This window comes from Salvelinus fontinalis, chromosome 29 (genome assembly GCF_029448725.1).
Source record: "Salvelinus fontinalis isolate EN_2023a chromosome 29, ASM2944872v1, whole genome shotgun sequence".
Classification (NCBI taxonomy): Eukaryota; Metazoa; Chordata; class Actinopteri; order Salmoniformes; family Salmonidae; genus Salvelinus; species Salvelinus fontinalis.
This window is the reverse complement of record NC_074693.1, coordinates 13,294,750-13,318,874: the sequence shown is the minus strand read 5'-3', so window position 1 is coordinate 13,318,874 and position 24,125 is coordinate 13,294,750. Positions and strand designations below refer to the sequence as shown.

Genomic DNA, 24,125 nt, shown 5'->3' with positions numbered 1-24,125 from the left:
TTGATGAAGCTTTAGCTCAGCAGGCTAAAACTGTCTTTAGTTTCAACTGGGTTAGAACTTAGGTTGTCTGCGTGCCATCCGACTGGGTTTGATGGAAAGGGAACAATAAAAAGATAGCAGAGTGCCACGTTTTAACCATTGTGATGGTTACCTGGCCTGACATGAGTGAACTGTTGTGTCGTCCCCCATACCGGAAACAAAGCTTTTCAGTCTTTGTAGGTCTAAGGTTGGCTCGGAGGGCTGGTTATCTCCAGGGTTGCCTAAGTTACTTTCTAAATGTAATCCGTTACAGTTAGCTGTCCAAAATTGTCATCAGTAATGTAACTTTAAAATCTGATTACTTTCAGATTACCTTAAAGAGGCATTAGAAGACAAAAATGATAGATCAAATGCCTTAGGTTTGTCATCATAGTGGTTTCTGTGGTTAGTCTCACAAACAAACTTGGAACTTGGAACAAACTTAAACTTGTGCTTTATTTCAATGCTGAATTGAATGTCATTGAAAAAAAAACATACTTTCGGAATTTAAAAGTAATCCAAGAAGTAATCATCCAGTTTTTCAAAAGTATCTGTAATCAGATTACAACATTTTTGCTGGTAATTTAATTGATTACAGTTGCTGTTTTTTGTAATCAGATTACATTACTCCCCAACCCTGAATATGGTGTCCAATGGGTCCTACAGACCATAGAGAATGAGAGAGGCCTCTAGTAGCAAAAATACTGTATTAGCATGGGCATCGCCATTGAGGGCTTCCACCATTTTAATGTAGTCAAATGGGTGGGACTTCCTACTTCCTTGTCTGATCCCTCCTAGTGACACTGTTGGACTCATGTCCAACTGAGTCATCAGGAGAGATCAGCCAATCGTGAAGAAGAAATTGACTACTTCAAAATCAGTGGAGGCTGGTGTGAGGAGCTATAGGAGGACAGACTCTGTGTAATGGTAGGAATGTAATTAATGGAATGGATTCAAACATGTGGTTTCCATATGTTTGAGACTGTTCCATTTAATTCCATTCCAGCCATTACACAAGAGCCCGTCCTCCTATAGCTCCTCCCACCAGCCTCCACTGATTTTGAAGTAGTCAATTTCTTCTTCACGATTGGCTGATCTCTCCTGATGACTCAGTTGGACATGAGTCAGACAACTCTCCTTCCGTGGCCTCCAATTGCTCTTAAATACAAGTAAAACTAAATGCATGCTCTTCAACCGATCGCTGCCTGCACCTGCCCGCCTGTCCAGCATCACTACTCTGGACGGCTCTGACTTAGAATATGTGGACAACTACAAATACCTAGGTGTCTGGTTAGACTGTAAACTCTCCTTCCAGACTCACATCAAGCATCTCCAATCCAAAGTTAAATCTAGAATTGGCTTCCTATTCCGCAACAAAGCATCCTTCACTCATGCTGCCAAACATACCCTTGTAAAACTGACCATTCTACCAATCCTCGACTTCGGTGATGTCATTTACAAAATAGCCTCCAAAACCCTACTCAATAAATTGGATGCAGTCTATCACAGTGCCATCCGTTTTGTCACCAAAGCCCCATATACTACCCACCACAGCGACCTGTACGCTCTCGTTGGCTGGCCCTCGCTTCACACTCGTCGCCAAACCCACTGGCTCCAGGTCATCTACAAGACCCTGCTAGGTAAAGTCCCCCCTTATCTCAGCTCGCTGGTCACCATAGCAACGCCCACCCGTACCACGCGCTCCAGCAGGTATATCTCTCTGGTCACCCCCAAAACCAATTCTTCCTTTGGCCGCCTCTCCTTCCAGTTCTCTGCTGCCAATGACTGGAACGAACTACAAAAATCTCTGAAACTGGAAACACTTATCTCCCTCACTAGCTTTAAGCACCAGCTGTCAGAGCAGCTCATAGATTACTGCACCTGTACATAGCCCATCTATAATTTAGCCCAAACAACTACCTCTTTACCTACTGTATTTATTTATTTTGCTCCTTTGCACCCCATTATTTCTATCTCTACTTTGCACCTTCTTCCACTGCAAACCAACCATTCCAGTGTTATTTTTTTTACTTGCTATATTGTATTTACTTCGCCACCATGGCCTTTTTATATTTTTATTTATTTATTTATATATATATTTTGTTTGCCTTCACCTCCCTTATCTCACCTCACTTGCTCATATTGTATATAGACTTATTTTCACTGTATTATTGACTGTATGTTTGTTTTACTCCATGTGTAGCTATGTGTTGTTGTATGTGTCGAACTGCTTTGCTTTATCTTGGCCTGGTCGCAATTGTAAATGAGAACGTGTTCTCAATTTGCCTACCTGGTTAAATAAAGGTGAAATAAATAAATAAATAAATAACATGGTTCAAATCATAATCGTGGTATCATGGACAGTCAGTCCTTAGCATCTATAGCTCTGTCTATGAATTTGAGAGTGGTTTCATGTCTCCAGGTCCATCCCTCAGCTTTTTACCAAACCAGAGGCGGGTTGACGGCTTTGTTATTGTTTCAACTAAGGATTCTAGCTTTAAGGTCACCGGTTCAAGCCTTGCTCTGGCTGCAGTCATGCATGCACCCAATCAATCCCTGAGCTACCAAGGTTTGGAGCAAAACACTGCACTGTTTCTTTAAAGATTAAACTAGCCTGTGTCAAGCTTCTGCATTGGTCGGCCCGCTTGTCAACCACAACTGTTTACAACATCAAACGACAGCGAGGTGGAATTTCCCAGGTTACAGCAGAGACCACTTCCGCAATTGGTGTCTGGGTAAATCGATGGAGCCACTGAGGCCTAAAGGTAGCTAACATAAGCCAAAGATCTCTTTGTTTACCATGAAATTGATAGAAAGTTGGCCAGCTACGTTGTCTGGAATCAGACACTGGTTTTGATGCGTAGCAAATGACTAGTTAGTTTGCTATCCAATATATATTTTGTCATGTTAGCTATAATTTGCATGACTTTGTTAGCCAGGTCGTTATCTTGTAGAAATACTTTCACTTAGATATATAACGTTAACTAACGCGAATTAGCTATCGTTCAAGTAAGCAAAATGTTAGCTTGCTATACAGTCCGATTTGCTACTTTGTTAGCTGACATTAACTAGCTAATGGTTTTTCGGCATCTTAGCATAGCAACTGAAATGACTAACGTTAGCTAGCTAGCTTTATGGCTAGACATAATTGTATCGTTAGCTAAGCGAGCAGTGTAACTATCGGATGTCGCTCCTAACAACTGAACCGTGAGAAATGTTGTTCTCGCTTGTCATCTAATCAGTGACTCTTTTCTGGACACGATACTTTAGCCACCTCTTCTTCTAATCAATAATGAACGAAGAAAGAAAGAAAGGGCGAAAAGACAGAGTGAGTTGGGTCATGTTGTGGTGTTGTCGTGACTCTCGGTGTACGTCATCACATCTCATGACAACATCCAGTTCGAATGATGACGTTTTCTAAAATAATATATTGTCTTTCATTTCATTATTCTATTTTGCAACTGAGATCAACTGCACTAGCTAGTGTTTATCTAATCGTCTGGTTACTACTGTACGATGTCTTTGTTTCTCATCTGTCTGGCTGGAAGTTCAGTTTAATATTGCATGGTCATTTTTCAGGCATTCTCCAGTGTGGCATTTTTACAACGTTGTTATCACTCAATGACTTGACCACATCAGTGTTTGTAAGTTACACATTTTAAATTATTGTGTCCTGAAATAGTTTTTACAGAAGTCCCCTTTGATGGTGACATTCAAATGTGACTCTTTGCATTGTAAATGGTTTAGAGTGGGAAATCAAAACAATGCTTTTTATGTAACCAAACGTCTCCTCCTACAGCACATTCGGAAAGTATTTAGACCCCTTGACTTTTTCCACATTTTATTATGTTACAGCCTCATTCTAAAATAGATTACATTGTTTTTTTCCATTATCAATCTACACACAATACCCCATAATGACAGAGCAAAAACTTTTTTTTAGAAATCTTTGCAAATGTGTATGAATTTAGATTTTTTTTTAAAGACTAACATACCACATTTACATAAGTATTCAGACCCTTTACTCACTACTTTGTTGAAGCACCTTTGGCAACGATTACAGCCTCAAGTCTTCTTGGGTATGATGCTACAAGCTTGGCACACCTGTATTTGGGGAATTTCTCCTATTCTTCTCTGCAGATCTTCTCAAGCTCTTTCAGGTTGGATGGGGAGTGTCGCTGCACAGCTATTTTCAGGTCTCTCCAGAGATGTTCGTTCGGGATCAAGTCCAGGCTCTGACTGGGCCACTCAAGAACATTCAGAGACTTGTCCCAAAGCTACTCTTGCGTTGTCTTGGCTGTGTTCTTAGGGTCGTTGTCCTGTTGGAAGGTGAACCTTCGCCCCCAGTCTGAGGTCCTGAGCGCTCTGGAGCAGGTTTTCATCAGGGAGCTCTCTGTACTTTGCTCCGTTCATCTTTTCCTCGATTTTTACTAGTCTCCCAGTCCCTGCCGCTGAAAAACATCCCCACAGCATGATGCTGCCACCACCATGCTTCACCATAGGATAGTGCCAGGTTTCCTCCAGACATGACGCTTGGCATTCAGGTCAAAGAGTGCAATCTTGGTTTCATCAGACCAGAGAATCTTGTTTCTTATGTTCTGCTAGTCTTTAGGTGCCTTTTGGAAAACTCCAAGCTGGCTTTCATGTGCCTTTTACTGAGGAGTGGATTCCATCTAGCCACTCTACCATAAAGGCCTGATTGGTGGAGTGCTGCAAAGATAGTTGTCCTTCTGGAAAGTTCTCCCATCTCCACAGAGGAACTCTGGAGCTCTGTCAGAGTGACCATCGGGTTCTTGGTCACCTCCCTGACCAAGGCCATTCTCCCCCTATTTCTCAGTTTGGCTGGGCGGCTAGCTCTAGGAAGAGTCTTGGCGGTTCCAAACGTCTTCCATTTTTGGAGACCTTCAATGCTGCAGAAATGTTTTTGTACCCTTCCCCAGATCTGTGCCTCGACACAATCCTGTCTCTGAGCTCTACGGACAATTCCTTCAACCTCATGGTTTGGTTTTTGCTCTGACATGCACTGTCAACTGTGGGACCTTTTATATAGACAGGTGTGTGCCTTTCCAAATAATGTCCAATCAATTGAATTTACCACAGGTAGACTCCAAGCAAGTTGTAGAAACATTTCTAGGATAATCAATGGAAACAGGACACACGAGCTCAATTTCAAGTCTCATAGCAAAGGGTCTGAATACTTATGTAAATAAGGTACTTCGTTTTTTTATTTTAAATTTGCAAATATTTCTAAAAACCTGTTCACTTTGTCATTATGGGGAATTGTGTGTAGATGTATTTAATAACTTTTTTTCTAAATCAATTTTAGAATAAGGCTGTACCGTAACAAAATGTGGAGAAAGTCAAGAGGTCTGAATACTTTCAGAATGCACTCTATGTGAGGGAATAGGAAGTTGGTACTTCTCCTCCTGTAGGAGGTAGGTACTTCTCCTCCTGTAGGAGGTAGTATGAGGTTTGCATTTTGTAATATCAGGCTAAAGACCATCTCAATGTCTATTAGTTTCCCCCTTAGCCTTGTGTGCTAGAGCTATTGACTTAGCCTGGTCCCAGATCTGTTTGTCAACTGTCAACTCCTTGTCATTCATTGCCATGCCATGGAGTTGACATGATAGCACAAACAGATCTGGGACCAGGCTACTAAAGTCTAGGTTCCTTCCATCACAAACGGGGAACATGACATGGGCCTATTTCCCCGTACTGTAACAAAAGTTACTGAGCACAGTCAAAACACATTCCCTAACTGAAACCTCCCACACAGCCCCTCTTTTTCTATTGGTTCTTTCCTATTGACGTTTCTGTTCTGTTGTTCCTCCAGTTCCCAGCACCATGCCTGGTAAGTGAATCAGTAGCGATGGAAGGAAAAGGTCCCTATCGTATCTACGACCCAGGCGGGGGCGAGGCTAAGGCCAGAGAGGCCAGGGAGGAGGGCAGCAGCGTTGGAGAGAGCAGCTATAGACTACTACTGGAAGAGAACAGCGTGCTCAGAGATAGGATGAAGGGACTCAAGAGCTTAGGTCCGTACCTGCTTTTGTGACATATCCTACCCCTCTGGTCTAGATGACAGCTCTTTATTTTATGATCTCTTGTGGACAGAAAACATAGACACATAAGTGGGGTATCTGGCCAAATTACGCCATATTTTAGTTATGGGTTCATTTTAAATGATTATACTCCATGTAAGACAACATGTCTTTAAACAACATCCCCCTCATCTACCTGTATTATTGTAGGGACTTGTGACATTGCATCCCCCTCATCTACCTGTATTATTGTAGGGACTTGTGACATTGCATCCCCCTCATCTACCTGTATTATTGTAGGGACTTGTGACATTGCATCCCCCTCATCTACCTGTATTATTGTAGGGACTTGTGACATTGCATCCCCCTCATCTACCTGTATTATTGTAGGGACTTGTGACATTGCATCCCCCTCATCTACCTGTATTATTGTAGGGACTTGTGACATTGCATCCCCCTCATCTACCTGTATTATTGTAGGGACTTGTGACATTGCATCCCCCTCATCTACCTGTATTATTGTAGGGACTTGTGACATTGCATCCCCCTCATCTACCTGTATTATTGTAGGGACTTGTGACATTGCATCCCTCTCATCTACCTGTATTATTGTAGGGACTTGTGACATTGCATCCCCCTCATCTACCTGTATTATTGTAGGGACTTGTGACATTGCATCCCCCTCATCTACCTGTATTATTGTAGGGACTTGTGACATTGCATCCCCCTCATCTACCTGTATTATTGTAGGGACTTGTGACATTGCATCCCCCTCATCTACCTGTATTATTGTAGGGACTTGTGACATTGCATCCCCCTCATCTACCTGTATTATTGTAGGGACTTGTGACATTGCATCCCCCTCATCTACCTGTATTATTGTAGGGACTTGTGACATTGCATCCCCCTCATCTACCTGTATTATTGTAGGGACTTGTGACATTGTACCGATGCCACAGTACAGCAGTAGATCTGGGTTAACTACGGTCAAAAGTTTTACAACACCTACTCATTCAAGGGTCTTTCTTTATTTGTACTATTTTCTACATTGTACAATTAATAGTGAAGACATCAACTATGAAATAACACCTATGGAATCATGTAGTAACCCAAAAAGTGTTAAACAAATCAAAAGATATTTGAAATTCTTCAAAGTAGCCACCCTTTGCCTTGATGACAGCTTTGCACACTCTCTTGGCATTCTCTCAACCAGCTTCATGAGGTAGTCACCTCGAATGCATTTCAATCAACAGGTGTGCCTTTTTTAAGGTTAATTTGTGGAATTTCTTTCCTTAATGCGTTTGAGCCAATCAGTTGTGTTGTGACATGGTAGGGGTGGTATACAGAAGATAGCCCTATTTGGTAAAAGACCAAGGCCATAATATGGCAAGAACACCTCAAATAAGCAAAGAGAAACGACATTCCATCATTACTTTAAGACATGAAGGTCAGTCAATACAGAAAATGTCAAGAACTTTGAAAGTTTCTTCAAGTGCAGTCGCAAAAAACATCATGCGCTATGATGAAACTGTCTCTCATGAGAACTACAGCAGGAATGGAAGACCCAGAGTTACCTCTGCTGCAGAGGATATGATGAAACTGTCTCTCATGAGAACTACAGCAGGAATGGAAGACCCAGAGTTACCTCTGCTGCAGAGGATATGATGAAACTGTCTCTCATGAGAACTACAGCAGGAATGGAAGACCCAGAGTTACCTCTGCTGCAGAGGATATGATGAAACTGTCTCTCATGAGAACTACAGCAGGAATGGAAGACCCAGAGTTACCTCTGCTGCAGAGGATATGATGAAACTGTCTCTCATGAGAACTACAGCAGGAATGGAAGACCCAGAGTTACCTCTGCTGCAGAGGATATGATGAAACTGTCTCTCATGAGAACTACAGCAGGAATGGAAGACCCAGAGTTACCTCTGCTGCAGAGGATATGATGAAACTGTCTCTCATGAGAACTACAGCAGGAATGGAAGACCCAGAGTTACCTCTGCTGCAGAGGATATGATGAAACTGTCTCTCATGAGAACTACAGCAGGAATGGAAGACCCAGAGTTACCTCTGCTGCAGAGGATATGATGAAACTGTCTCTCATGAGAACTACAGCAGGAATGGAAGACCCAGAGTTACCTCTGCTGCAGAGGATATGATGAAACTGTCTCTCATGAGAACTACAGCAGGAATGGAAGACCCAGAGTTACCTCTGCTGCAGAGGATATGTTCATTAGTTACCAGCGTCTGAAATTGCAGCCCAAATAAATTCTTCACAGGGTTCAAGTAACAGACACATCTCAACATCAACTGTTCAGAGGAGACTGTGTGAATCAGGCCTTCGTGGTTGAATTTCTGCAAAGAAACCACTACTAAAGGACACAATAAGAAGAAGAGACTTGCTTGGGCCAAGAAACACAAGCAATGGACATTAGACTGGTGGAAATCTGTCCTTTGGTCTGGAGTCCAAATCTGAGATTTTTGGTTCCAACCGACGTGTCTTTGTGAAACACGCTGTGGGTGAACGGATAATATCTGAATGTGTATTTCCCACCGTGAAGCATGGAGGAGGAGGTGTGATGGTGTCGGGGTGCTTTGCTGGTGATACTGTCAGTGATTTATTTAGAAATAAAGGCACACTTAACCAGTGTGGCTACCACAGCATTCTGCAGCGATATGCCATCCCATCTGGTTTGGCCTTTAGTAGGACTATCATTTGTTTTTCAACAGGACATTGACCCAACACACCTCCAGGCTGTGTAAGGGCTATTTTACCGAGAAGGAGAGTGAATGGAGTGCTGCATCAGATGACCTGGCCTCCACAATCCCCCGACCTCAACCAAATTGAGATGGTTTGGGATGAGTCGGACCGCACATTGAAGAAAAACCATCCAACAAGTGCTCAGCATATGTGGGAACTCTGTTGGAAAAGCATTCCGAGTGAAGCTGGTTGAGAGAATGCCAAGAGTGCAAAGTGGCTATTTTGAAGAATGGCGTCTGGTAAGACAAGGGGCGGGTGACTATGTATTTTTGTAAATAACAGCTGATGCACGATATCAGAGAGCTATTGCTCGCCTGAGTATCTCATGATAAGCTGTAGACCACACTACCTACTGAGAGTTTTCATCTGTATTTTTCGTAGCTGTTTACATTCCACCACAATCAGAAGCTGGCACTAAGACAGCAATGAATGAGCTGTATTCCGCCATAAGCAAACAAGATAACGCTCACCCAAAGCCGGTACTCCTAGTAGCCGGGAAACTTAATTCCGTTTTACCAAATTTCTATCGGCATGTTAAATGTGCAACCAGAGGACAATAACTTTGGACTACCTATACTCCACACACAGAGACGCATACAAAGCTCTCCCTCGATTTGTCAAATCTGACCATAATTCTATCCTCCTGATTCCTGCTTACAAGCGAAAATTAAAGCAGGAAGCACCAGTGACCTAGATCAATAAAAAAGTGGTCAGATGAAGCAGATGCTAAGCTACAGGACTGTTTTTCTAGCACAGACTGGAATATGTTCCGGGATTCCTCCGATGGAATTGAGGAGTACACCACATCAGTCATTAGCTTCATCAATTAGTGCATCGACTACGTCGTCCCCACAGTGACCGTACGTACATATCCCAACCAGAAGCCATGGATTACAGGCAGCATTCGCACTGAGCTAAAGGCTAGAGCTGCCGCTTTCAAGGAGTTTGACACTAAACTGTAAGCGTATAATAAATCCCACTATGCCCTCGGACGTACCATCAAACAGGCAAAGCGTCAATATAGGACTAAGATCGACTCGTACTACACCGGCTCTGACACTCGTCGGATGTGGCAGGGCTTGCAAACCATTACAGACTACAAGGGAAAGCACAGCCGAGAGCTGCCCAGTGACACGAGCCTACCAGACAAGCTAAACTACTTCTATGCTCGCTTCAAGACAAATAACACTGAAACATGCATGAGAGTACCAGCTGTTCCGGAAGACTGTGTGATCACACTCTCCGCAGCTGACGTGAGTAAAACCTTTTAAACAGGTCAACATTCACAAGGCCGCAGGGCCAGACTGATTACCAGGACGTGTACTGCGAGCATGCGCTGACCAACTGGAAAGTGTTTTCACTGACATTTTCAACCCCTCTCTGTCCGAGTCTGTAATACCAACATGTTTTAAGCAGACCACCATTGTGCCCAAGAACACTAAGGTAACGTGCCTAAATGACCACCGACCTGTAGCAGTCATGTCTGTTGCTTTGAAAGGATGGTCATGGCTCACATCAACACCGTCATCCCAGAAACCTTAGACCCACTCCAATTTACATACTGCCCCATCAGATCCACAGATAATGCAATCAAAATTGCACTCCACACTGCCCTTTCCCACCTGGACAAAAGGAACACCTATGTGAGAATGCTATTCGTTGACTACAGCTCAACACTATAGTTCCCTCAAAGCTCATCAATAAGCTAAGGACCCTGGGACTAAACACCTCCCTCTGCAACTGGATCCTGGACTTCCTGACGGGCCGACCCCAGGTGGTAAGGGTAGGTAACAACACATCCTCAACACAGGGTCCCCTCAGGGGTGCGTGCTCAGTCTCCTGTACTTCCTGTTCACTCATGACTGCACGGCCAGGCACGACTCCAACACCATCATTACATTTTCCAATGACACAACAGTGGTAGGCCTGATCAACGACGAGACAGCCTATAGGGAGGTCAGAGACTTGGCTGTGTGGTGCCAGGACAACAATCTCTCCCTCAACGTGATCAAGACAAAGGAGATGATTGTGGACTACAGGAAAAAGAGGACCAAGCATGCCCCCATTCTCATCGACGGGGCTGCAGTGGAGCAGGTTGAGAGCTTCAAGTTCCTTGATGTCCACATCACTAACATGGTCCAAGCACAGTCAAGACAGGTCCAAGCACACGGCCCAGTACAACGAACGGCCCAGTACATCACTGGGGCCAAGCTTCCTGTCAGACTCCAGCCACCCTAGTCATAGACTGTTCTCTCTGCTACCGCACGGCAAGCGGTACCGGAGCGCCAAGTCTAGGTCCAACAGGCTTCTAAACAGCTTCTACCCCCAAGCCATAAGACTCCTGAACATCTAGTCAAATGGTTACCCAGACTATTTGCATTGCCCCCCCCCCCCCCCCCCCCCCCTACATCACTGCTACTCTGTCATCTATGCATAGTCACTTTAATAACTCTACCTACATGTACATACTACCTTAACTAACTAACCGGTGCCCCTGCACATTGACTCTGTATTGGTAACCCCCCTGTATATATTGTTATTTTACTGCTGCTCTTTAATTACTTGTTACTTTTTTTTTCTTATTTTTATCCCCAAATTTTTTTAACTGCATTGTTGGTTAGAGGCTCGTAAGTAAGCATTTCACTGTAATGTCTACACCTGTTGTATTCGGCGCATATGACTAATAAAATTTGATTCGATTCACTATTGTTCTACAATGTAGAAAATAGTAAATATAAAGAAAAACCCTTGAATGAGTAGGTGTTTGTAAAACCTTTGACCGGTAGTGTACATGTGATCTGTCTGACAGATCTCAAGACCATATCCCCCCCCGCCCCCTCAACCCTCATCACACTCCTCTGTCGAGATTAGTGTTGTGACCTATACATTATAGCTACATATTCTATTCTCATAGCCTTGTAGGAAGAATGTGGTTAGACCTGATTCCATTCTTGTGTTATGTGCTGTAATGGTTGCAGGGAGTTTCTCTGTAGTGACTTGTGACTATTACGTTTTTGTTGAGTTGGCGTAGTCCATTCTTTGGTTATGTGTTGTTTCTCTGTAATGAGTAATGTTCTCAGGGTCGGCATGATTTTAGTTGTTAGTCATCAGAAGCACTAGCTACTGTCTATCCTTCATGTATTATAGGTCATGTAGACTGTGAATAACATATTCAGCTATATGCCACAACCCAAAATGAACAAGTGACTACTTCAAATCAAGATGTTTCTAACCGTCTGTCTGTCTGGTGTGTAGGAGCTGTTTGTTACTGTTGTAAATACGGTTGTTATTACTGATGGTTTGTCTGTCTGGTGTGTAGGAGCTGTTTGTTACTACTGTAAATACGGTTGTTGTTACTGATGGTTTGTCTGTCTGGTGTGTAGGAGACCTGTTGGAGGAGTCTCAGTGGGAGGCTTCTAAGTTGCGTCAGCGTGTAGAAGAGCTGGTCAGAGACAACGAGGCCCTGAAATCTTCTACCTCCAGCTTCGCTACCAGTCTGTGTATGGGAGGACCTGTTCAGACTGAGACACAGGGTATGCGATCAGAGATGGAGTTTCCTACCTGATTATTCATGATTTGCAGCAATATGTTATCTCTAATGGCCCAGTGCAGTCAAAAACGTGATTGTCCTGTTTTTTTGTTTTTTAAATATACATTTCCACACTGAGGTTGGCGTAATATTGTGAAAATGATAATGTCATTTTAGTGTAAGAGCTGATTGAAAAGACCACATGAAATGTCATGCCTGTTTTGGTGGGACAGTTTTGGCCTTGGTGACATCACTAGTTAATAGACCAATAGGAGGTCCTAACCTCTCTCTGTCAATAACAGCTCATTTTCATACCCTTCCCAGACACTCCTAGCAAAATTCTTGCTTGAGAAATTGCCCTTTTGATAAGAAGCTATTTGTAATTTATTTTTGACCCTTTAACCGTGGTGTGACTCCTGTTTCAGGTCAAGGGAAGCTTCACCGCCAACCCAGTATGGACCAGAGACCGAGTCAGTCGGTTCTCTCAACGGAGAAGGCCCTACATCATGATCAGCCCAGCGTAAGTAAACAGAGATTTACTTTATAGCTATATAGTACTTTATATTTGATAGATAATGTGCTGGGCTGCTCATCCTGCTCAATAATAAGTACAGCCTCATATCCTACATCTGAAACATGTCTTTACATGTCCCGTGGTTGAGTGCTTTTTATTAAATTACATTTATTTATATAGCCCTTCTTACATCAGCTGATATCTCCAAAGTGCTGTACAGAAACCCAGCCTAAAACCCCAAACAGCAAGCAATGTAGGTGTAGAAGCTGTCCCAACTGGCATCCAGCAAACGCTAACTGAAAGTAGTTTCATTTTAAACGGTTCACTTACGTTCAACACATTGTAGCTACAAGTGTCAAACCATATTGGTTAACTAAATAGTCGTATTGGTTTACTTAAAGGGATAGTTTGGGATTTTGGCAATGAAGTTCCTTTTTCTTTCCCAGAGTTGGGTGAACTTGTGGATATATTTGTTTTTTTTGGGGGGGGGGGGGCTCTGTGTGTAGTTTTAAGGAAGTTGCTAACTGGCATTAGTGCAGCATGCTAGCTGTTCTCATAGACTTCCAGGCATTGCGCTAATGCTAGTTAGCCTTGTTTCGGGAAACTCCTCTAACTTCCTCCTTACTGGATACAAAGGCATTAAAAAAAAGGTATCCATGAGTTCATCTCACTCTGGGGAAGTAGAGAAAGGGCTTCATTGCCAAAATCCTGAAGCATCCCTTTTAATACTGACCAGTCTGCATCGTTGTCCTCTTTGGTGCTTGTAGGAAAGTCTGTCCGAGTTTGAAGTGGTGAATATGGAGGAGAAGATCTCTGATACCCAGACGGTAAGTACTAATTTTCACACGAGGCTAGCTAACAATAACGGGGCAAAAAATGGGATGTTTGGAAACTATCCAGGTTCTTTATGTAATAGGTTCAGTTTCATCCATAAAGATGTGCGTGTGTGTGTGTGTAGCCTACATTCAGGACCACTCAATGCATCTGTTTGTGTCTAGAAGGCTCAAGTTCAGCAAGACTGTACTCTGTGTGTGTGTGTGTGTGTGTGTGTGTGTGTGTGTGTGTGTGTGTGTGTGTGTGTAGTTATAACTTCTAGTCAACACCGTTAACCTGTTAACCTGAGCGGTTGTTTTTTTTATGCCCTGTACAAGGCCAGACAAGACCTATAATATGATCAGAAAATAGAAAGTGACATATCATTTAAAAGCTACACCTCTCCCCCATAAACACCATAAATCATGCTCTATGTTCTTATTCATAGACTATACAATATAGGTCAAGTCACCAAAGATGCAATTGGTGTCATATTTTATTTCAAATCTCTTATTCACCAACATGGGGACAATTGTCTTTTTTGTTTTTGGGCCTATCTCTGTAGTAGACACATTTTTGTTTTTGGGCACCTTCTTAACATAATTCCTCTGTTACCTTTTCTAACAGTACTAAATCAGATCCTTCGTACCGCCATACTGACTGGACAGGACTGTGTTTGTAGGACTTAAGAGTTCTGAAACCCCAAAAATGTATTTTTTATGAGGGTAGGATATAATATTCATATGTCGTTTTAGAAAATGCCACCTAGAGTTGAGAGGTTTAAAAACCATTGAACATGGTCGTTATACCTGGTGAAGAATCTTAAGAGCAGCTCCGCAAGTTTAATTTCCTTAGCTGTCGGTTGTCTTTGGTCATGTCTTCTATATCAGGAACTTCTCCTGTGTCTCTTCTCTAGTCAACTAACAGCCAACTAACTCAATACTGGTAGCTAGACATGCGTCAGCACAGGGAATGTCCACCATTATTACTGACCACACACACACACGCCTGCAGTTAGGGAATGCCTAACAGGGAAGAATGTCAGTCACAGAATATTCCAGACTGATAGGGTATAGAATCAAATGACTTGTCACTGATATCATGCATCATCACCCAAAATGTATAGGAAAACAGTGACACATTTTCACAAGTCTATAGACGGAGCTTCTTCTAAATGTTTCATCAGCTCGGAGTCAATCTTAATGGGGTTTTGCTTCATTGTACAATATTGCACAACGTGTGTATAGTACTGCATTGCATATAGGATATGGAGCGTTACTTACATGATCGATCAATCAATACAACACGGAGGGATAGTCTTCCTTTGTGTGTGTGTCAGTCTATCTACAGGCTGTATGATTCAGATGGGATTTGTCCTTTATATACATCTAGTGTCCATGAAACTGGAGAACTAGAAATATGTTGTTTTTGACGTGACTTGGTGTCCAGTCAGTATGGCAGTACAGAGCTTCTGACTGGTGTTTCTCAGGTCCTCTGTTTTACTATTGTTGAACTAAAATCTTCGTTTTTTTTTTTAAATCTTGATGTCATATTTGTCTAGAAATGTATTGTTTTGGAGGTGCTATATAAATAGAGTTTGATTTGATCTCCAGGCTGGTGCAGGAACAGGACAGTTCCCTCAGGAGAACCAGGAGTTAACCAGCCAGCTGCAGCGTCTAGAAAGCTCTTTCAGTATCTTTGCTGAGGCGTCCAACCCCAACCAACTCCTAGCCCACCTGGGACGCATGGCCGTCGAGTTCCACCACCTCTCCTCCAAGGTCCAGAAGAACGAGCAGAGGACGTCCCTCCTGCAGGTAAGGGGAGAGAGGCAGGTAGACAGCCAGGCAAGTAGACAAATGTCCACACGGCTTTTTCGAAGACTGGAAATTCAGCATGTGACCTGAATAGCGAATAACAATTGTGTATTTTGTCATTCCTGATGCTGAACCAAATTATGTTGCAAAACCAAGGCCTACTCTTCCTGGGTCCAAATAGGAAACAAAACACAGCAAATAAAATGCCTAACACAATACATCATATAATTCAAAATAAAAAAAATATTAAAATGTGTGTCTCTTCACAGTCCCCGTCGTACCATAAGGTGTTCTTTTATCTGTTTTTATTGCCTGCTTGAGTTACCTGGGTTACCAGAGTTCCATGCTACCGCACAGCAAGCGGTACTGGAGCGCCAAGTCTAGGACCAAAAGGCTCCTTACCAGCTTCTGCCCCCAAGCTATAAGAACTGCTGTAAATAGTCCGGCCACCCAGACTATTGCTTATTATGACAGGGGGGACTGGAGCACTAGCATAGCGGTTCACTATGTTGGAGATCATCCTGGAACCACTGTGGTTAGGGAGAATCCCCTCTCTTTTAGAGACTGTTGGTTGCTCCCACAGCAAGTCAAAATTGTCACAAATGGAGGCATTCCTGTCTTTGCAAAGTTTCTTCAGGAACTCCTTTAGGGCAGCGAGGCGGCTGTCATTTTCCGAAACCATTCTATAGTACTGCATCGGGTCAGATATGATTATTCACTTCCCTGTGCCAACAAGGGTGTACGAGACAATGTTGTAGTCCTTCTACGGTTCCTCAGATTGCCGAAAGCGATTGTCGTTAAAGCCAACGTGAGTGACGATGGTGCCAGTGTTAGAGTAGTTGGCTAGAACAGTGGGCAGAAGGGAATTGATGTATCGGACACGGGCGCCTGGGTGACACTGGACCTTGGTCAGGCCACAGGCCGTAGGGCAGGCCAAAGTCTCTCACCATCGAGCGTCCCATGATGACTGTGGTCGTGAAGGAGTCCGATGGGGAAGGAAAAGGGGGAACAGAACGGGACTGCCTCGGTCAAGGGGGAGGTGTGTGTCTTGGTACAGGAGTAGACTGCTGTGTTACTAATGCTTGTCCCTCTGTTTGTCTAGACTCTTTGTGAGCAGCTCAGACAAGAGAACAACGAGCTGAGAAAGAAGATGGAGGAGGACCTTCAGTACAGAAACGGAGACGTTGAACTTCTGAGGTGAGTTTTGGTATTTTCTCTGGATTCAGTTTCATCTCCCCAGGGGAGAGAAGGAGTTATTATTGTTTCTTGTGAATTGAAACTGAAGGTTGGCTTTTATACAGTTTTTCTGCTCCTAAGTCAAGTTTAGTACTTTGTTGGAGTTTATTGAGCTTAAATAAAGGCAATAAACACTTGGTAGTAAATTTATAAGTGGACTTTCACTTTTCTTTTTCACAATGATTCTCTGTCCAGCAACTACAATGCTTCAAGTGAAGTGACAGTTGGTCAAAGTTTTGTTTTTGATGTTTCCTGGAATTGCCCTAATATTCTCCCTACCTCAGTGGGGCTGCAGGGTCTTCCCAGAGGATATGCTAGGGCTCTGCCAAGCTGCACATTACTCTACTAAAACACGGCGATACATATTCTAGATATCTCTAGAACTGCATAGTAACACTAACCCTGCTTTCACTGCAGACCAGAGAACCTGAAGCTAAAAGAGCAGGTAACGGGAGCAGGAGAGACCGCAGCAGAGAGCCAGGGGCAACCAGAAGCCAAAGAAGAAGTGGTGAAAGAGGAAACTGCCAGCGTTAGATCCAAGATGGAAGTCAGCACACCACAGAAGGTATGTAAATGGATGGAATGGCACCTGTCTGATTCAGAGGACATTTAAAAGCTGGGGGAGAGAGAGGGGGGACATGGATCAGCATAGACGTCTAGGAAGCCATAGCATCATTTTAATTTAACACCCTTACTGTTACAGTAAATACTCCAGTTTTAAATACTCTAGTTTCCGTATTGAGTATTGGCAGTATGAGGTCATTGCCAGGCATCGCAGTACTGGAATAGTTACCATGACTGATGTCTCATCCTAACGTACTGTACAGTATGTGGATGTGATTGACTGTAGTACTACTGTAATGTTGCTGTGTGTGAAATCCTTTTTTTATATATTGTCACATTGGTCAGTGTAGAATGTCAAAGAGACTTCCCCAAAAAAAAGCAAGTGTTTTATTTTTATGACACGACTTGGGGAATATAAGAGCAATGTTTCATATCCTTGTCCTGTTGCAGAGTGGGCTCTATGAATGAATTACGTTTCAAAACATTTATTGCGAAACGCATCATTGTGATATTTTGACAGTTAGCTTTTTGAAAGTCCTATGTCTTGAAAATGTGATTGCTGACATATGGGGGGGGGGGGGGGGGGGGTTGGCACTGACTAATGAAAACAAATAACAACAAAAAACAGGTTTGGTGTGGATTATTTATTTTTTGAATCATCATCATCATCATATCCCTGTCCCACAGCGGAGGGGGAATGCCACAGAGAAAGCCCCTGCCAAGCCCTGTGACCCAGAGGCCTATGAGAAGAAGATCAAGCTTCTAGAGAAGCAGAGGAAAGATGTGAGTCCCTCTCTAAGTTACATCAGGTGTCCTCTTGTCACGTAGAAAAAGGTATTTTGTTATAAATGTGGGAGTACATCCCAAATGACACCCTATTCCCTTTTTATAGTGCACTAGTTTTGACCTGCGTCCATACATAGTAGTGCACTAGGTTTGACCTGCGTCCATACATAGTAGTGCACTAGGCTTGACCTGCGTCCATACATAGTAGTGCACTAGGCTTGACCTGCATCCATACATAGTAGTGCACTAGGTTTGACCTGCGTTCATATATAGTAGTGCACTAGGTTTGACCTGCCTCCATACATAGTAGTGCACTAGGTTTGACCTGCGTCCATACATAGTAGTACACTAGTTTTGACCTGCCTCCATACATAGTAGTGCACTAGTTTTGACCTGCGTCCATACATAGTAGTGCACTAGGTTTGACCTGCGTCCATACATAGTAGTGCACTAGTTTTGACCTGCCTCCATACATAGTAGTGCACTAGTTTTGACCTGCGTCCATACATAGTAGTGCACTAGGTTTGACCTGCGTCCATACATAGTAGTGGACTAGGTTTGACCTGCGTCCATACATAGTAGTGGACTAGGTTTGACCTGCGTCCATACATAGTAGTGCACTAGGTTTGACCTGCGTCCATACATAGTAGTGCACTAGGTTTGACCTGCGTCCATACATTGTAGTGCACTAGGTTTGACCTGCGTCCATACATAGTAGTGCACTAGGTTTGACCTGCCTCCATACATAGTAGTGCACTAGGTTTGACCTGCCTCCATACATAGTAGTGCACTAGTTTTGACCTGCGTCCATACATAGTAGTGCACTAGGTTTGACCTGCGTCCATACATAGTAGTGCTCTAGGTTTGACCTGCGTCCATACATAGTAGTGGAATAGGTTTGACCTGCCTCCATACATAGTAGTGCACTAGGTTTGACCTGCGTCCATACATAGTAGTGCACTAGGTTTGACCTGCCTCCATACATAGTAGTGCACTAGTTTTGACCTGCCTCCATACATAGTAGTGCACTAGTTTTGACCTGCCTCCATACATAGTAGTGCACTAGGTTTGACCTGCGTCCATACATAGTAGTGCACTAGTTTTGAACTGCCTCCATACATAGTAGTGCACTAGTTTTGACCTGCCTCCATACATAGTAGTGCACTAGTTTTGACCTGCCTCCATACATAGTAGTGCACTAGTTTTGACCTGCGTCCATACATAGTAGTGCACTAGGTTTGACCTGCGTCCATACATTGTAGTGCACTAGGTTTGACCTGCGTCCATACATAGTAGTGCACTAGGTTTGACCTGCCTCCATACATAGTAGTGCACTAGGTTTGACCTGCCTCCATACATAGTAGTGCACTAGTTTTGACCTGCGTCCATACATAGTAGTGCACTAGGTTTGACCTGCGTCCATACATAGTAGTGCTCTAGGTTTGACCTGCGTCCATACATAGTAGTGGACTAGGTTTGACCTGCCTCCATACATAGTAGTGCACTAGTTTTGACCTGCGTCCATACATAGTAGTGCACTAGGTTTGACCTGCGTCCATACATAGTAGTGCACTAGGCTTGACCTGCGTCCATACATAGTAGTGCACTAGGCTTGACCTGCATCCATACATAGTAGTGCACTAGGTTTGACCTGCGTTCATATATAGTAGTGCACTAGGTTTGACCTGCCTCCATACATAGTAGTGGACTAGGTTTGACCTGCCTCCATACATAGTAGTGCACTAGGTTTGACCTGCCTCCATACATAGTAGTGCACTAGGTTTGACCTGCGTCCATACATTGTAGTGCACTAGGTTTGACCTGCGTCCATACATAGTAGTGCACTAGGTTTGACCTGCCTCCATACATAGTAGTGCACTAGGTTTGACCTGCCTCCATACATAGTAGTGCACTAGTTTTGACCTGCGTCCATACATAGTAGTGCACTAGGTTTGACCTGCGTCCATACATAGTAGTGCTCTAGGTTTGACCTGCGTCCATACATAGTAGTGGACTAGGTTTGACCTGCCTCCATACATAGTAGTGCACTAGGTTTGACCTGCGTCCATACATAGTAGTGCACTAGGTTTGACCTGCCTCCATACATAGTAGTGCACTAGTTTTGACCTGCCTCCATACATAGTAGTGCACTAGTTTTGACCTGCCTCCATACATAGTAGTGCACTAGGTTTGACCTGCGTCCATACATAGTAGTGCACTAGTTTTGAACTGCCTCCATACATAGTAGTGCACTAGTTTTGACCTGCCTCCATACATAGTAGTGCACTAGTTTTGACCTGCCTCCATACATAGTAGTGCACTAGTTTTGACCTGCCTCCATACATAGTAGTGCACTAGTTTTGACCTGCCTCCATACATAGTAGTGCACTAGTTTTGACCTGCCTCCATACATAGTAGTGCACTAGGTTTGACCTGCGTCCATACATAGTAGTGCACTAGTTTTGACCTGCCTCCATACATAGTAGTGCACTAGGTTTGACCTGCGTCCATACATAGTAGTGCACTAGTTTTGACCTGCGTCCATACATAGTAGTGCACTAGGTTTGACCTGCCTCCATACATAGTAGTGCACTAGGTTTTGACCTGCCTCCATACATAGTAGTGCACTAGGTTTGACCTGCCTCCATACATAGTAGTGCACTAGGTTTGACCTGCCTCCATACATAGTAGTGCACTAGGTTTGACCTGCGTCCATACATAGTAGTGTACTAGGTTTGACCTGCCTCCATACATAGTAGTGCACTAGTTTTGACCTGCCTCCATACATAGTAGTGCACTAGGTTTGACCTGCGTCCATACATAGTAGTGCACTAGGTTTGACCTGCCTCCATACATAGTAGTGCACTAGGTTTGACCTGCGTCCATACATAGTAGTGGACTAGGTTTGACCTGCCTCCATACATAGTAGTGCACTAGTTTTGACCTGCCTCCATACATAGTAGTGCACTAGGTTTGACCTGCCTCCATACATAGTAGTGGACTAGGTTTGACCTGCCTCCATACATAGTAGTGCACTAGTTTTTACCTGCCTCCATACATAGTAGTGCACTAGGTTTGACCTGCGTCCATACATAGTAGTGGACTAGGTTTGACCTGCCTCCATACATAGTAGTGGACTAGGTTTGACCTGCGTCCATACATAGTAGTGCACTAGTTTTGACCTGCGTCCATACATAGTAGTGCACTAGTTTTGACCTGCGTCCATACATAGTAGTGCACTAGGTTTGACCTGCGTCCATACATAGTAGTGCACTAGTTTGACCTGCGTCCATACATAGTAGTGCACTAGGTTTTGACCTGCCTCCATACATAGTAGTGCACTAGGTTTGACCTGCGTCCATACATATTAGTGTACTTTTTATAGGGAGCCGTTTTGGGACAGTCTGTGCAAAATCTGTACGTGACGTATTGGTTTGTCATATTTCTGTTGTGATGATGATGACAGGTACTGGACGTGAACAAGCAGTGGGATGTCCAGTGGAACTCTATGAAGTCACAGTTTGAACAGAAGGTATGTTCTATCTCTCACACACACACACACACACACACACACACACACACACACACACACACACACACACACACACACACACACACACACACACACACACACACACACACTGTGTTCATATAGTAACCTGTGTGTGTTGATGGAAAAGTTGCAGTGGTGTGTACTTGGATGGCACCCAGGCTGTGTGTGTGTGAGTCAACCCACATGTTCTAGTGATACATCTGTCAGAAATCCCCTCACCTCTCTGAGTACTCACTGTTCCTGCTGTGGTCCACACACCCACACACTGAGACGCACACACTTTGAGACACACACACCTACACGCCCACACACACTTCCACGGCTCGGAGATTTGGGGCTAACCCTAAACTGCGCCACATCATTCTGCTGAGTCTGAAATGCTGATTCTGATCATCCGTCTCGTTGAAAAGACATACTCCCTGTTTTTTTAAGCGTTTGAACCCCCCCGATCAGATCACAGACCTGCGTCAGCGGCTAGCGGACTCCCAGAAGGCCGTGCAGGAGTTAGAGGCGGAGCGAGAACAGAGGCAGCGGGACTACGATAAGAAGCTGCTGCTCGCCAAGTCCAAGATCGAGAACGTACAGGTGAGAACATACAGAAACCTAGTACAGACCCAACAATGTCCTCAAGACCTATACAAACCCAACAACGTACACAACATTTTTGCTGTGTTGGTGAGTGTGGTATCTTTACTGCTGGGAACAGGTCAGTGTGGAGGAGAACTGCTCCAGCCCACTCAGCCACGATTCAATGAGTGTTTCTCACCTGTCTGTTGTGACACAATGACTGTATAATGGACTCAAAATAGCTCATTTGAAGCCAAGGAAATCAAATATGTATGTAGACATAACATGCACAGATTAAGCTACTCCAGGAAGTGACGTTGCAGGCTAGCTCAGTGCTGCCTCCTCTCATTGAGTATCTCAAATTGAAGGCCAACTGGGGTACTGCAGGCTGCAGGTAGTTCTTCTGTGTGCAAAAACATTTTTTTATTAAAATGTTGGTTCAAGGACATGCATCTGGTGTAATGTAATATATAACAATCATTGTAAAATTACATTTTGTCACATGCGCCGAATACAACAGGTGTAGACTTTACTGTGAAATGCTGACTTATGAGCCCTTTCCCAACAATGCAGAGTTAAACAGTAATGTCGTATGTATGTATGTATGTATGTATGTATGTATGTATGTATGTATGTATGTATGTATGTATGTATGTATGTATGTATGGAGAACCAGTACTGAGTCAATGTGCAGGGATACCAGGGTAGTTAAGATAATTGATGTAATATTTGCATGTACAGTGCCTTCAGAGTATTCATACCCCTTGACTTATTCTACATTTTGTTGTTACAGCCGGAATTCAAAATGGATTTTAAAAATCTCACCCATCTACACAGTGGCTCATAATGACAGTGATACCATGTGTTTAGAAACATTTGCAAATTAACATATTTCATGTATACAGTTGAAGTTGGAAGTTTACATACACCTTAGCCAAATACATTTAAACTCAGTTTTTCACAAATCCTGACATTTAATCCAAGTAAAATTTCCTTGTCTTAGGTCAGTTAGGATCACCACTTTTATATTGAGAGAATGTGAAATGTCAGAATAATAGTAGAGAGAAGGATTTCTTTCAGCTTTTATTTCTTTCACCACATTCCCAGTGGGTCAGAAGTTTACATATACTCAATTAGTATTTGGTAGCATTGCCTTTAAATTTATATTTACATTTTTGTCATTTAGCAGACGCTCTTATCCAGAGCGACTTACAGTAGAGTGCATACATTTTATATTTTTTTAATATTTTTATTTATTTTTTACATTTCATTACATTTTACATACTGAGACAAGGATATCCCTACCGGCCAAACCCTCCCTAACCCGGACGACACTATGCCAATTGTGCGTCGCCCCAAATTGTTTAACTTGGGTCAAACGTTTCGGGTAGCTTCCCACAATAAGTTGGGTGAATTTTGGCCCATTCCTCCTGACAGAGCTGGTGTAATTGAGTCAGGTTTGTAAGCACATACTTTTTCAGTTCTGCCCACACATTTTCTAGAGGATTGAGGTCAGGGCTATGTGTTGGCCATTCCAATAACTTGACTTTGTTGTCCTTAAGACATTTTGCCACAACCTTGGAAGTATACTTGGGGTCATTGTCCATTTGGAAGACCCATTTGCGACCAACCTTTAACTTCCTGACTGATGTCTTGAGATGTTGCTTCAATATATCCACATCATTTTCCTGCCTCATGATGCCATCTATTTTGTGAAGTGCAACAGTCACTCCTGCAGCAACCACCCCCACAACATGATGCTGCCACCCCCGTGCTTCACAGTTGGGATGGTGTTCTTTAGCTTGCAAGCCTCCCCCTTTTTCCTCCAAACATAACAATGGTCATTATGGCCAAACAGTTCTATTTTTGTTTCATCAGACCAGAGGACATTTCTCCAAAAAGTACGATCTTTGTCCCCATGTGTAGTTG

The 24,125-nt window shown here is 43.3% G+C and overlaps 1 protein-coding gene across 10 annotated transcripts in view; it reads left to right on the top strand.

Annotated features, from left to right (window-relative positions):
- The window catches only part of LOC129827453 (TNFAIP3-interacting protein 1-like), a 34,755-nt gene that overhangs the window by 3,448 nt on the left and 7,182 nt on the right, over nucleotides 1–24,125 (top strand). For 5 of the 10 annotated variants that reach the window (XM_055888323.1, XM_055888322.1, XM_055888315.1 and 2 more), the window contains exons 1-12: nucleotides 2,677–2,783; nucleotides 3,289–3,346; nucleotides 5,852–6,050; nucleotides 12,204–12,353; nucleotides 12,775–12,869; nucleotides 13,631–13,690; nucleotides 15,290–15,490; nucleotides 16,593–16,687; nucleotides 17,144–17,291; nucleotides 17,978–18,073; nucleotides 21,543–21,608; nucleotides 22,083–22,214. In XM_055888323.1, the coding sequence (XP_055744298.1) occupies nucleotides 3,311–3,346; nucleotides 5,852–6,050; nucleotides 12,204–12,353; nucleotides 12,775–12,869; nucleotides 13,631–13,690; nucleotides 15,290–15,490; nucleotides 16,593–16,687; nucleotides 17,144–17,291; nucleotides 17,978–18,073; nucleotides 21,543–21,608; nucleotides 22,083–22,214 (1,278 nt within the window). In that variant the 5' untranslated portion in view covers nucleotides 2,677–2,783; nucleotides 3,289–3,310. Of the gene's footprint in view, nucleotides 1–2,675; nucleotides 2,784–3,288; nucleotides 3,347–3,597; nucleotides 3,663–5,851; nucleotides 6,051–12,203; nucleotides 12,354–12,774; nucleotides 12,870–13,630; nucleotides 13,691–15,289; nucleotides 15,491–16,592; nucleotides 16,688–17,143; nucleotides 17,292–17,977; nucleotides 18,074–21,542; nucleotides 21,609–22,082; nucleotides 22,215–24,125 lie in introns of those variants that run through there. The other 5 variants (XM_055888324.1, XM_055888325.1, XM_055888321.1 and 2 more) reach the window with 4 other exon arrangements.